At 35.1% G+C, this 15,512-nt stretch overlaps 1 protein-coding gene across 13 annotated transcripts in view; it reads right to left on the minus strand.

The window, feature by feature from the left end:
- Window positions 1-15,512, minus strand: part of nrv3 (sodium/potassium-transporting ATPase subunit nervana 3) — a 103,536-nt gene that overhangs the window by 69,574 nt on the left and 18,450 nt on the right. For 11 of the 13 annotated variants that reach the window (XM_073967766.1, XM_073967767.1, XM_073967770.1 and 8 more), the window contains exon 2: window positions 14,371-15,035. In XM_073967766.1, coding sequence (XP_073823867.1) covers window positions 14,371-14,500 — 130 coding nt within the window. In that variant the 5' untranslated portion in view covers window positions 14,501-15,035. Of the gene's footprint in view, window positions 1-14,370; window positions 15,036-15,512 lie in introns of those variants that run through there. The other 2 variants (XM_073967765.1, XM_073967763.1) reach the window with 1 other exon arrangement.

Raw genomic sequence — 15,512 nt, forward strand, 5'->3', positions numbered from 1 at the left:
TTTGGGAGTCATTTCTCTCAATAGGTTTCAGTTGGTTACCATAAAATTTAGAGCTTTTGGACCATTATACGAGGAAACATGTAATTGCCTACACACAGGTATATTTGAGTATACAAGGAGTATATTTGATAAAAAATTCCAAAGGATCCTCGAATAGACCCCTAACCCCACAAAAATGATGAACATTTGTGTAGGTGGTACCCCAAGGAGTGGACCGATCAGGCCCACTTTTGAACATAATCTAAATTTGGGCAAAATGCTTAGAGATCCAAAGTTTGGACCAAATCGCTTGTTCCGTTTATGAGATATCGCGTAGCGTATCAATTTAGCGAATATTTTCGAACTTTTGTTTGGAAGGTTCCTGCAGTTGTGGACCGATATTACACGTCTTCGAACTGAAACTTAGTTTGGACAAAATATCACGAAATCCAAATATTGGACCAAATCAGTCGATCTGTTCGAGAGTTATCGTGCTCTCCAGCCACTACATATCGCTCATTTACTCAAAGAGTAAAAAAAAACGCGTTTTAAGTTGGCGATTGAAATTTGACTTCCCAACTTAAAAAGATTGTTACGCAAAAAATGAAATAACTACTTGGACCATGTTTTGCAAACGGCTAGCCAGACATGAGTGCTAAATTTCTGTGCAAGATCAAGCATGATTTGAAGTGTTTTAGTGCTTCATAAACTTAAAAAAACTTTTGTGTTGAATTATACGAAGCTATACGAAGAAGTAGTAAATGAGCTGTAACTCATCGAATTTGAGAGATATCAGCATAAAAATTTGACACCAGATAAAGTAGAAGTCGTAGAAGAAATAGAAATTGCTAACTCAGGAACCGCGTATTTTGAGTTATGCCATTCTTTGAGTAAATGAGCGATATGGAGCCATAGGGGCTGTATGGACTTGACACTGAAAAAAGTTTTACCGTCGTAATGGAGGAAATGAATGCAAGTTGCTTCAACAAAAATAGAAGTGATTTGAGAGCAGCTCTTAAAGGGAACTTATCCGAAGTTTTTGCGGTAGGTACCCCAAGGATTGGACAAATATAGTCCATATTCGAACCTGGTCTACATATATCTGGTATATATATTAGGATGTGTAAAGTATAGACCAAATCGGTCACTCTCTTCAATAGTTACCGTGCTTACAATTTTTCCGAAAAATTTTGAACTTTTGTGGGAGACGTACCTGAAAGAGTGGACCGATATGGCTTATCTTCGAACTTAAACTAAGTTTTAACAAAATATTACGAAGGCCAAATTTTGGACGGAATCGGCAGATCCCTTCAAAGTTATCTTTCGCTCCAACCACTACACACGGTGTCATAGCGTTTTTTTTTGCATATTTCAAGCTATTTTCTCAAGAACTATGGACTTGCCCCGGATGAAACTTGTTCCGTCGTATGTGGGGCAGTGAATAGAAGTTGTTACAACAAAAATCATAACGATTCGAGAGCAGGTCCTAAACTGAACTTATCCGAAAGTTTATGTGGGAGGTACCCGAAGGAGTAGACCGGTTGAGTTCATACTGAAACCGTATGGACCAAATTGGTTACTCCCTTCAACAGCTATCGTGCGCACAAATTTTCCGAACATTTTCGAACTTTTGTGGGGGTACAAGAAGAATTGGACAGATATAACCCATATTCGAACTTAAACTAAGTTTGACCAAAATATTACGAAAGCCAAAATTTGGACCGAATCGCTTGATCCGTTTGAGAGTTATCGTGCGCTCCAGCCAGACAGACCGACTTTTGTATAGGAAAAGTCATCTCCGGTGAACTTTTTTTAATAGGAAAAGTCATCTCCGGTGAACTTTTGTATGGGAAAAGTCATCTCCGGTGAACTTTTGTATAGGAAAAGTCATCTCCGGTGAACTTTTGTATGGGAAAAGTCATCTCCGGTGAAATTTTGTATTGGAAAAGTCATCTCCGGTGAACTTTTGTATTGGAAAAGTCATCTCCGGTGAACTTTTATATGGGAAAAGTCATCTCCGGTGAACTTTTGTATGGGAAAAGTCATCTCCGGTGAACTTTTGTATGGGAAAAGTCATCCCCAAAAGTTTATGTGGGAGGTACCCGAAGGAATAGACCGATTGAGTTCATACTGAAACCGTATGGACCAAATTGGTTACTCCCTTCAACAGCTATCGTGCGCACAAATTTTCCGAGCATTTTCGAACTTTTGTGGGGGTACAAGAAGAATTGGACAGATATAACCCATATTCGAACTTAAACTAAGTTTGACCAAAATATTACGAAAGCCAAAATTTGGACCGAATCGCTTGATCCGTTTGAGAGTTATCGTGCGCTCCAGCCAGACAGACCGACTTTTGTATAGGAAAAGTCATCTCCGGTGAACTTTTTTTAATAGGAAAAGTCATCTCCGGTGAACTTTTGTATGGGAAAAGTCATCTCCGGTGAACTTTTGTATAGGAAAAGTCATCTCCGGTGAACTTTTGTACGGGAAAAGTCATATCCGGTGAACTTTTGTATGGGAAAAGTCATCTCCGGTGAAATTTTGTATTGGAAAAGTCATCTCCGGTGAACTTTTGTATTGGAAAAGTCATCTCCGGTGAACTTTTGTATTGGAAAAGTCATCTCCGGTGAACTTTTATATGGGAAAAGTCATCTCCGGTGAACTTTTGTATGGGAAAAGTCATCTCCGGTGAACTTTTGTATGGGAAAAGTCATCTCCGGTGAACTTTTGTATGGGAAAAGTCATCTCCGGTAAAATTTTGTATCGGAAAAGTCATCTCCGGTGAACTATTGTATTGGAAAAGTCATCTCCGGTGAACTTTTATATGGGAAAAGTCATCTCCGGTGAACTTTTGTATTGGAAAAGTCATCTCCGGTGAAATTTTGTATTGGAAAAGTCATCACCGGTGAACTTTTGTATGGGAAAAGTCATCTCCGGTGAACTTTTGTATGGGAAAAGTCATCTCCGGTGAACTTTTGTATAGGAAAAGTCATCTCCGGTGAACTTTTGTATAGGAAGAGTCATCTCCGGTGAACTTTTGTATTGGAAGAGTCATCTCCGGTGAACTTTTGTATAGGAAGAGTCATCTCCGGTGAACTTTTGTATAGGAAAAGTCATCTCCGGTGAACTTTTGTATAGGAAAAGACATCTCCGGTGAACTTTTGTACGGCTAAATGAACTCCAAATTGTCTAAAACGGATTTCCTCCAAACATACTTGGGTTCTAAAACCATTATTTCGATGAGGCACATTTTGTCAGTATGGAAGCGTATATACCCTCGTTAGCATAAATGCTGAGGGTATAAAAAAGCCATTCGCTTATGTATCTCCACTTTACAGGCCTGGGTACTTAAGCAGCCTCGCCTGGTTGCCTGCTTCATTTCTGGCATAATAAAAATTAAAAGAATAAAGAAGAAAAGGTCAGATATGAAGGAGGCAAGCAAAGCAAGTGAAGAGGTCTCTTATTTACCGAGACCTTAAAGGCCAAAACTCAATGGATTTCTGTTGCTTGATTCATTTTATCGTATGTACCGAGGACTAAAGCTCAATTTACATCTAAAGTGGGGTACACACGATCAGTTTTGACTGTCAGTTTTACTCAAATAATTGGTTGCTTGCCATTGGGGCTGTTCACTTTTGTCAGTCATCAGGCAACCATAAAATATTTTCCGAAAAATCGACAGTCAAAACTGATAGTGTGTACCCCGCTTAACAGGTTTTATAAAACATGTCTCATTTAAATTGTCATTTCCATTGAATATCTGTCAAATAAATGACGACATTTACCCCAAATACTGGTTTTATGTGCAAGTGTAAATAAGGTTTAATAAGTAATACTAAATCCAGTTCAAGGTAAACGTACTATAACACATTTAAATTTTTTCAGCTAATTTCAAAGAATTTCTGGAAAATAAAAAGACGCATTAGGTTCAACACTACATTGTATTTTATGGCAGGCAATATTGTCTAACAATTTAACTTATTTAAGTAATTTACAAAAAAAAAAACAACAATTTATTAGAAAATTTACAATATTCAACCAAAATCACGTTTTATATTTATGTCAGTCAGAAAGCCACAAAAATAAAATTGTAAATCAAATGTAAATAATGGAAATAGAAAATTAATAACGAAGCATGTTGTTGTGATAAAAAAATCTGGGGATGGTGGGTAGCTGTTCGGTATATTGAAATTGCGTGCGTGTTTTATAACAGGAAATTGTTTATTTTAGTTTTAAAAACAAATTAAATGTTCCACATTTAGCAATGCCAGTAAATTTGAGTGGAAGGAGGAGGAGGAAATGAAGAAGGGTATTACAAGTGTCACTTTTGCCATGGATATTTAATAAATAAAACATACATTTGTTATTATTATCAATCCCCTAAATGTCTTTGCCTTTTGCTATACATTACGTCATCATTCACTAGTATTCGTGCTAATGACAACATTAAGTTGTTTTTTTATCCAACCAACAAACGAAAAATATAGTTATCATTTTTATTGTCTTTCCCTTGTTTGGGTGCCAGAGGGAGGTAGATAGGCGGCAATTTAATCAAGCTATCTTCCAACCATCAACCACTCAACCATAAAACCAACCCCAACTGAACCTATTGATATATTGAACAATAAAATTTCTAACCAAATAAAATATGTTAAGCATTTGCCACTGATTGTCCCTGAACACGACACGATACACACGACGAACAAACGACGAACAGACTTTACATGCCATGACAACAACTTTGATGATTAGTCATACAAAGTAGAGGAGGTTGTTGTTTTTTTTCTTTGTGTTATTCGGTTCTTCAATAGTTTGAGGTGATATATTCGGCGCCAATATAAGGACAATGAAATAAAGAAAAATCTAAAATATTAATACCATTTAAGGGCAAAAAGAGGCACACCAAAACGAAGAATTGAAAACATTACATAATGTAAGTAAGGGGTGGGGGGATGAGTGTAGGACGAGGTTATTGTTCACTTGCGTTGTTAGGTAATTACAGTAATTTCAAAAAGTAGTTCCGGGCGAAAAATAATTTCTGCTGATGGGAGCCCAAAGTAAAGAATGTAAATGTCAAATGTCATACATAGGTGGTAGAAAAGCGTAATAATCGTATACAATGTAGTTGCAGATACTTCGTAAAATAGAAAGATACTATGTAGCCCTAACCCCAAGAGGGTATTTGTTGTATTACCTTACCCATTCTCTACATTAAACCATTGGAAAACTATAAAGGGGTTTCTTTAAGAATCGTTGCTGGCTTTCTTGCTTAATGTATATTTGATAAAAGGCAATGGGCAACTTATTTCGAAATTGGCTTGGCCGTTCCTTATTACATAAGCAAAAATTCCATGTTTTTAATGTACCGAGGCCTTTAAGGCAAAAACTTATTCAGAACTAAGTTACCCTTGGCCAGAAACGATAAAAGCAAGAAAGTCAGCCGCTTATGTACCGAGGCCTTAACAATGAACATATTTTGCTACTTTTGCTGCAAGAACGGCCGAGACATTTTCGAACTGAGTTGCAATATATTCTTTTACCAGAGATAACTTTAGAAAAGCAGAAAAATTAAGCAAAGAGATGAATGAGTTTTGGTCTCGGACTCTACTTAACATCATTTGATCTGTAGGACTTTATGTCATTTTTAACAAGGTGTTCCCAAGGTTGATGGTAGGTAATAATAGGAATCCCATCTTTGAGCTAGTTCGTCATATTCCTAAGTCTATTCCTAAAGTGTTTTTGCCATCGAATTTTTAGCATCGTTTATTAATGTCGAGTGTTTCTCCATTTGAGTTGACATTTTTAGCCGGCAACTTCGCTTTGTCTACCAAGGTGTTCTCAAGATTTCATGAAATTAGGAATTACCTCCATGAGCTAGTTCCTCATACTCATTTTGGCCTTGGACTCTATTTAACACCTTTTGATCTGTTGGGCTTTATGTAAATTTTTTTAAAGGTGTTCTCGAGGTTGAGCTAGTTCCTCATATTCCTAAGTGTATTCGTCACGCAGTGTTTTTGCCATCGAAATATTAGCATCGCTTATTGGCCAATAAATGTCAAGTGGTTCTCCATCAGCGTTGGCATATTTAGCCACTTTATCTATAAATTTATTGAAATAAGTATTAAGGCCCCGACACATAAGCGGCTGGCTTTCTGGCTGAAGTCATTTCTGGGAAAGGAATAACGAAATGTCAGAACCACATTTGAATTAGGTCGAACTTGGTCTTTAGTTTTTGACCAGAAATGACTTCAGCCAGAAAGCCAACCGCTTATATGTCGAGGCCTTTACGATAACCAGGAACAAAATGAATTTCAGTGAAAGCGGCAAAATTGTTTAGTCCCGGTCCACACTAGCGTGAATTTCATAAAAAAATTTCATGAAATTAGGTGTTCTTAAATCGAATTCCCCACTGCAGCAATTTTATGATTTTACCCTACCATGGAGGTCGATCTAGAGACGCATAACTTCATGCAATTTTTCAATGAAATCACTCTAGTGTGGACCGGGACTTACGTCGTTAATGAGATCTTGAAGCAGAAAATCTTTGCGAGCTAGTTGCTCTTATTCCTGAGTCCATATCTTCCGCAGACTTCTTGCCTTCGAATTTATAGCATCGTTTATTGGCAACATGAGTTGTCATATTTAGCCGCTTAGTCGAAGGTCACAATAGTGCTGTTTCAACATGGCGACTACGAATTTATAGGCGAGGAGTATGAGGTAGTGAAACCTCTGTATATGGTTATCTGTGTTTGCGATGTTGCCTCTTTCTATTATTCGTTTCATGAAACTCGCTAGTGTGACCATAGATTTTTTTCTACAGTTTCATTGAAATAAATGTTAGAATGACCAGGTACAACATTAATTTCAGTAAAAGTAGCAAAATTATTCTCAGTTCACACTAGAGTGTTTTCGTTGAAACAATTTCATGAAATTATGCGTTCTTAGATCGAGTTCCATACTAAAGTAATTTGTTGAAATTGCTGTGGTGGGGAAATCGATCTAAGAACAACTAATTTTATGAAATTATTTCATTGAAATCACTCTAGTGTGAGACTTATTTACAATGTTAAGGCCTCGGTACATAAGCGGCTTTCGTATATTTAATCAAATCAGCCATTTTATATGTATCTTTCGAGTTGAGCTTTTAGGATAGAAGGTTATGGAAAGTCGTTCTCCGTCAATATTTCGAATACTTTTTCTTCGTTCTTTTGATGATATCGTTGGCCACTTATATTTGGTCTGTTCCTTTACTTTTGAAAATGGTAAAACCGGCAAAAGTAGTAAAGGTTGTAAACTGTTCCCATATAAATTGTATGGTGTCTAAAGTAAAGGAACACTTTTCGAGTAAAATGTGGTAAAACTTGAAGATTCTTGCACGTAAAGGAACAGAGCTATTGAATACCCTATTTAAAAAGTTCAAACCCGTTTTATTAAATTTTTCTTGGAAGTTCTGAATCATCCTGATGGTGTCGATTTTTTTACCAATCCTTTTATTAATATACAAATACGCCAGCCAATGACTTAAGCCAGACAGTGGGGCTTCTCATGTACCGAGACGACTGATCATCTGCTTACGTTATTTCTGATAAAAAAAAATAAAGATCGACACGACTTGAAGTTTAACGCAAACGACGAATACCTCAAGTATTCATCAACCCAAGTTTACGGCAAACAACCGAGAATTTTTTGCCAAATAAAATATTCCGAACTGCCATGCCATATACTCGTATTGCGACGACCGACCGATCGCACGGTGCTACCGCCAATGGATCGATTTGAACATTTATAAAACTTTCCCTATTGGTTGGCAGACGTTATAAAAATAGAATCTATATTTGCTTCCATTCATCAGTTCAAAGTTTACATCGCGGTTCATTATCAAGAAATTGTAAATACTGAAAGTAATTTATTACAAATGTTCACATTCACAAATGTGGTTGAGCTTTGTCTGGTAAACATAACAATACAAAAAAATGAGTATTGACAAAAAGATAAGCGAATTAATAATACGAACAATCGAAAAACTAATTCCCAAGAATGTGTAAATAAATTTGCCGGGAGAATGCGGTATCACCACCAGCCATTCAAAATGAAAACAAACATTGTTTTAATGAACGAATGAATTAATGATGCACATGATTAGTCATTAAATCATAGCCAATGCATATTATATGAAACTGTATACAGAAGGGTTTTGTATTTTAATGGTGAAACTTTGAACATCATTAATAACAGCAACATTATATTTAAATATTATTCGTACATACATATATTAAATGAAAATATTAAAAGCATATGAGATCTATTGGAAGACAGTGATATTGTTAGCCAAAAAAACTACATGTCTCATGAACAAATTGAGATGTACAGAAGATATTTTAATACTGTTCTTCAATTATAAAGACGCAAAGTTGTAAAAATAAATCAATTTTCTTGGTGAAAAGATTCGACGACGGCAGCTGACTAAGTTTTTTCTCAAATATGTGGTATATGGATAGAACAGAATAGCTTTGTTCCTTTACTTTTTAATGGTAAAAATGGTAAAAGAGAAAACTGTCAAAATTGCTCTTTCATGAACAGTTTTACCAGAAAAGTAAAGGAACGAAAATATGGTAGATCTGGTAGCAATGTCAAAAAGAATCATAAAAATTCAATTTTCTTCTTTTATTTCACAGTTTTTAATATTGTTTTGTCAGCGTTCGCCTTTTTCATCTGTTTTTTGTTAATTTTTTTCTTCATTGTCAAATAACCGTCAAAAATATCGAAAAAACAGTTCTGCCATTTTTTACCTGAAGAAATTCGTCTGGTATCCTGTGGTAGAAGAGAAAGGTATTCTTGATCTCTCTACTCTCTCACTCTCTTAAAAATGGCTTCCAGTTTTACCAGTTTTTGGAGGTTAAGGAACGCTTTGCAGGTTAAAGATGGTAACAAGTGGTAAAAATGGTAACCTCAGCTAAGTAAAGGAACACAACTACTGCCAGAAGCGTAAATTTTTCGAACTAATGCCGCCATCAGACCATCTGCTTTTTCACATGTATGGCATCAGCTGTTCTTTGTTTAAGTATACCCAAAGTGACAACATACATGTGAAAAAGCAGACGGTCTGATGGCCGCCTAACCAATATCAAGCATTTTCAATCACAATAATGTCCTATGAGAAGAGGCCACCTTAGTAGCTTGCCACTTCGGCTTTGAATCCACGACTTTTCGGCCCCAGCTGAGTGAATTGAATAAAAAACGGCACCTAACTAAAGGCCTGGGAACATAAATTGCATCTCCTGCTTGCCTCTGATAAAAGAATAAACAAAGACGTATAGCAATAAAGACCCGAACAAATGCATTTTCCAAAAACATATGCTAATAGTTCCACATTTTGGTTACAGATGGCTACACAACTCACTGGAATTGATAACAGCAATGTCAATCGTTTTTGATTCTTATTTCTCGCAGCAGAAAACATTAACGTCGTGTTTTGTGGCTGAAATTTATTTCTTCACTATTTGTTATTTTTTATTTAATAAAAAAACAAAAGTCAACGCCGTAAAATTTGAGTTTTAATGTTTTTCTTGTCAATATTCCAATGAGTAACAGTTTTCGTTTAACAGAATGTTGCTATGATATCGTAGCAACAGAGGTTAACTCCCTCTACAGTTAATTTTTCACAATTGACTTTTCCTATCTTATAATATTGACATCTTTGGAATAAAAAAGAAAAGGGCAACGTAGTTATAAAATTGGCCCGGTCTTCTTTATTCTTTTATCAGAAGCAACTAAGGCAAGCATGCGAGGCAGCTTATGTACCCAAATCTTAAGTTTTTACTATCAAATATGTAGTATATGGATTGGATATAATATAATGCCAAGGCGCTAACAATTGCCAAAGACAAATCCTAAAATACTGTCAGAAGCGTAAACTTTTCAAACTAGCCAACTTCAAACATTTTCAATCACATTATTGTCCGGGAAGTAAGTGGCCAGCCCAGTAGCTTAATATTTGGGCTTCGAATCCACGACTTTACAACACCAGGTGTGTGAAGTGAATTGAAGACGACAGCTAACTAAGTCCATTAGCTTGAAATTTTAGCTTCGAATCCATGACTTTACGACTCCAGCTGTGATGGAATCTCCATTCTAAGTCTCCAAAATATTGATGAAGTGTGGTAAAAACTTTTTGAAGCCCATTTTTATAGCAATTTGCTTTCATTGTGGTGGACAAGAATTACAACTCGATAGTTCCATGGTATAAGCTGGCCATCCAAAACATTACATGACCCACTCTGCTATGTACGCGATCACGTAGCAAACAGGTTGATTGTCTTAAAGAGAGTGAATGTCTTGGTGAGAGTATTTTATAAAGAGGAGAGATACTTAGTTAACAGGGATCCATCCCATTGTTACATGTAGTATGATGGCAGTTTATCATTGGTCCTTCGAGCCGGATTCGGTGTCCGAAACCAATAACTAAGAGAGGTAATAATTTGTCTCAACTGGAGGAAATTGGTTCGGCAAGAGAAATCAGTGGTGAAGTATTACAGCTTGTTTCACTATGTCGAACAAAAATGAAAACGAAAGAAAAACAACTAAACTCGTGTATGATTTTTAAATTTTGTAGTTGTTTGTTTTGTTTATTGTTGAAGATTCAAACTCATTTGATTGCTTGAGTTGGAGTGTGATTCTCATTCATATGGGAATACTAGACACTTAAAGAGTTCGGTTTTTCGCTAAAAAGGCATCATTTCAAAAACTGAGAAACCAATTGATAATTCCTTTCGCCGGGATGAAATCATGATATTGGTAGCGATCAGTAAAATTTTGCAACACTGCCAGTTCTTTTTGAAAAACATTACTCTCTGTAATGGAGAGTAATAAATGAAGTTGAGCCATTGGGGGAATACTCCAACTCAAGCAATCAAATGAGATTGAATCATCAACAATAAACAAAACAAACAAAAAACAGCGGAGGCACGCGCAAGGGAACTTTGTTAAAAACAAAATTCCAACAACAACCTCACAGGCAACTGTTGTGATGTTCTTTTCAACTCACAGAATTCGATGAATTCTTAGTTGATACGTGCTGACATGTTGCAGAATATTTTGATTTTGGTGTTTCTTTGGAAAAGCCGAAAAGTGCGTGTGATTCTCATTCATATGGGAATACTAGACACTTAAAGAGTTCGGTTTTTCGCTAAAAAGGCATCATTTCAAAAACTGAGAAACCAATTGATAATTCCCTTCGCCGGGATGAAATCATGATATTGGTAGCGATCAGTAAAATTTTGCAACACTGTCAGTTCGTTTTGAAAAACATTACTCTCTGTAATAGAGTGTAATAAATGAAGTTGAGCCATTGGGGGAATACTCCAACTCAAGCAATCAAATGAGATTGAATCTTCAACAATAAACAAAACAAACAAAAAACAGCGGAGGCACGCGCAAGGGAACTTTCAGTTAGTTTTGAAAAACATTACTCTCTGTAATATAGGGTAATAAATGAAGTTGAGCCATTGGGGGAATACTCCATCTCAAGCAATCATTTTGTAGTTGTTTTAAAGCAAACACAAAGTCGATATTGCCATGAAAACCAAAGTTTAGGTGTTTTACCTTCGCAATCATTCTTTCGACTTATTGAAACAGGCAGCCTTAAATAAAGAAGTGAGGAATAAATTCTTAACTTTACTAGAATCGAAAAAGCAGGAAATGGCAAGGCCTACACAAAGGGTTTGTCGAGAACAGAAGTTACTGGGTATTGGCATATTACATGCGGAATTCTAGCGTGAGAGTGTCAAATATTTCACGGGCATCATATTTTATAGAGTCGGGAACACTCAATTGGAGAAATTGGGTGTATACATTGAACGCACAAAATAGTGAACACAATGCTGATTTGACTATCAAGATGCAATATTTTTCAATTTGACGTAGTCGAAGACCTACACCTGAAAGATGCAGAAGCCAAAAAGACACTCCGGGACGTTGAGAAACAAGTGGACTAGCTTCAAAAAGAATTGCAGAAAGATCGTATGGAACACAAAGCCCCAGTAGAAAATGGAAACTGACGTCAAGGTAATGAAAGACACCATGAAATCATATAAAAGCAAAAAGGAAATTCCAGTCAAGCTTGCCAATACTTTAAAAGAGCAAGTCATGAACCTAAGTGGCCAAGGAAGAATTAATAGCTGTTAATCAAGAGACAAATCGCGAGGTGAAGGTATTAAAGGCAGAAAGGTATAAGTTGGCTAGCTCAGTGAGATCGCTACATGCCTTTTAATCATTTCCCTGAAATAGCAAGAAAGCCAGCCGTTTATGTACCGAGGCGAAGTAACACAGATGTGTACTGGCTCGTCGGCTCGCTTGATGTAGTAGACTGTTAGTTTGTTGTCGTTATCTTAAAAAAAATTATATACAAAGACACATTTAATACGCACAAATAATTGTTTAACTTACAATTTTATATTTCGTAAAAAAGCAAATTAAAAAAAACTCAATATTTTTTCATAAAATTGTTTATTTTATCCTTTTTACTAGTTAATGATTGCTTTCTCTAAATACAATAAGAAAATACGAAGAATCCTAAGCAGAGTTTACATTAATAGGGTCTCATCAGCTTTTTGCTGTCACATTGGCCATAAGGATATAACTCAATTGATTCTTGTTGCTTATTTGTTCCGCTTCTGCAAAGCGAAAAAGTTAAAATGTACTCTTTTCAATATGACAACCCTCAACAAAGTGAGTTATCAGGCTTCAAAGATAAAAATTGCTGATTTGTTGAATTTTTCGACTGTCTTAATATTTGACATTTAGTTTCGATATAATTTGGCTGCGATTTTTATTTTCTGCACTAATTATCTCCGAATAAATCATACTAAAAGATTCAATTTGATTTGATTTACGGCCATTTCAGTGTTGCATTTTGTTGAGTACGATAGTTACGATGCGTTTTCACTAATTTAACTTCATATTTCAATGCACTGATATTAGTGGCCTGTTCCCGTACTTTATAAAGAGGTAAAAGTTGTAAAAGTCGTAAACGATTTTCATATAAATTTTGTGTACGAAAACGAAAAATGTGTAAAAGTGGTAAAAATTGTAAAAACTTTTTAGTTCTGGAACAGAGCTTAGGTCTGTACGATAACCCAAAAGTTTGTACAAATTTGCACAAACTTTTACAAAAAGCTGTTCGATAACAAACTTGTAAAGTAAAAGAGAGCGAATTTTGAGACAATTGTGAGAGAATTTTGGAGAGTTTTGTTTACAAGTTTTTGCAAAGAAAATTTTTCTTGTAAGAATTTGCAAGTTTGATCAGCTGATTTAAATTCAAATTCTCTGTGGCGGACTTCTTGGCAAAAACATAAACAAACGTTTGGTTTTTAAAATAAATAGAAATAAAGAAGGGAAAAAATATTAAATAAACTACGAAAAACGAAAATGTAAGCAAAACAACTTATTTTGTAGTTTGTGGTGACTATTTTTTTATTTTATTATTTATTTAACCATTTCCGCCAACTTCTTCTTCTTGTTTATCAAATCAGCTGACTTCTTGCAAGTATTGGCAAATTGCTGTTCGATAACAATCTGCAAATTTTTAGCTTCGAGTGAGTAAAATTAGTGGAGAGAGGTTACTGAGAACTTGCTGAGTACTTGCAAATACTTTTCACTTGCGGAGTTATCGTACAGACCTATTATTACAGCTCAAAGGGACTATAATTGTCTCAAGCATCTGACGGTTTATTCAGATTCATTGATTGTGTTATTCTTTAAGCTCCGTATTTGTAAATAAAAATTCATTTTTATTGCATTTGTCCTGGCGTTTCGTCAATATTTGTTGACATCTTTTGGGAATATGTAATAAATAAAATATATTTGAGATGAAGGTTTTTGCCAAGAAACAAACTTAATAACAATACAACTTAAAATTATTATCACAGATCGATTATTTTGTATTGCAACTCGGTAACTAATACTGATGTTATTTGTATCTTCTTTGACGTTCATAGACTTTTCTATTTTTTGTTGAATCCTCAAACTTTCCATTGTGTATCTTTTTCTTTCTTTAATACTTCCGATTTTATACTATGTTTACATTTATGAAATCCACTCGATTTCAACTGTCAATTCCATTGCTCAATCGTCAAATGAAATCCAATCGATTTCAGATTAGTTTTCATTTGACGTATACACAAAGGAATTGACAGATGAAATCGAGTGGATTTCGTAAATGTAAACATAGTCTTATTGAGGTACAAATTATTGCAATTCTACGATACTTATCTCTTACGTTACATTACGTTGGACTAATCAGCATTGTATTTAACAACATTTTAATTAAAAAATATATTTTTTTAATAATATTTTATATACATAAATACATTTGTTCAAAATTTTACTTACCCCAACTGCCACCTGTTCGGCCCAGACATTGGCTAGTATCACTGTTCCACAGAAATTTCTTGAAGCCTTCCCATTTGCCCATTTTGGGTGGTGGCGCATAATATTGTTCAGCAATCTTTTTATCGGCCATTTTTGCGATTTGTTGTGTGTGTTGGTTGGGTTGTTGGTAGTAGGAGTTTAAAAATTAACTGTTTGTTTTTAAGATGTGTAGAGTTGAAAGTTTATTTTTTGATTTACAAAAAAATTGTTAATTTATTTGTTTTTTTTTGTGGAAGGTATTTATATTAGTTTTTTGTTGTTGTTAATTATTCTTATATATTCGTATAACAATTAATTATTGAATAATAATATTGTTGCGGTTGTTGTTGTAGTTGCTGTTGCAATGTTCTTTTAAATATCATAATCAACTGTGGTGTTGCAAAAACATGTTGACAGCTCTTTTGTTTGTTAGTTGTTGTTCTGGATGCTGCTGTTATTTACTTTGTCGGGCTCGTCGAGGGCTTAGGACTTTTGTTCGAGTGTACGTTGGGCGATATTGTGGAAATGCTTAGATTTTTTACACTTTTTTCTATATGGTGCGTTCCGTCGTTTTGTTGTTTTTTTTTTAATACTTTTTGATAAGTTTTATTTTAGTTTGGGTTTTTGGTTGAGTCTAATGATGACACCTAAAGGGAGAGTGAGGAGGAAAATGTAAGAAATAAATTAGCAAAATGTATGACGAGAGATATGAGGGAAGGATAACAAATCTAGTATACACAGAATGTTTCATAAATTATAACATGGAAAAGGGGTTATGCGAAATTCTGGGATACAATATTTTAAATAGATGGACAGAAAAATATTTCATTTGTAGAAATTATATTTAAATTTTAAATTCAACATAATTAAAAACTGAGTATTCGAAGCTTCTTCATCATTTATCAGTTTTTAAAGTTGCTGAAACTTCAACGTACGTAATTGTGTGAATGAACAACGTAATTTAAACAGTCATATAAACATGGCATAAGTTTATTATTCTAATTATTTACAAGTAAACGATCGTCATTTGTTAGTTGTCCTTCGTTATCTGTAAATCTGAGAATTTGCCTAAATATGGCGTATATTCGGTCAGCAGTAGGAAACAGTGGTGGAGTATTACAATC

This window comes from Musca autumnalis, unplaced genomic scaffold, assembly GCF_047663935.1.
Source record: "Musca autumnalis isolate F117 unplaced genomic scaffold, ASM4766393v1 scaffold_2, whole genome shotgun sequence".
In the NCBI taxonomy this organism is placed as follows: domain Eukaryota; kingdom Metazoa; phylum Arthropoda; class Insecta; order Diptera; family Muscidae; genus Musca; species Musca autumnalis.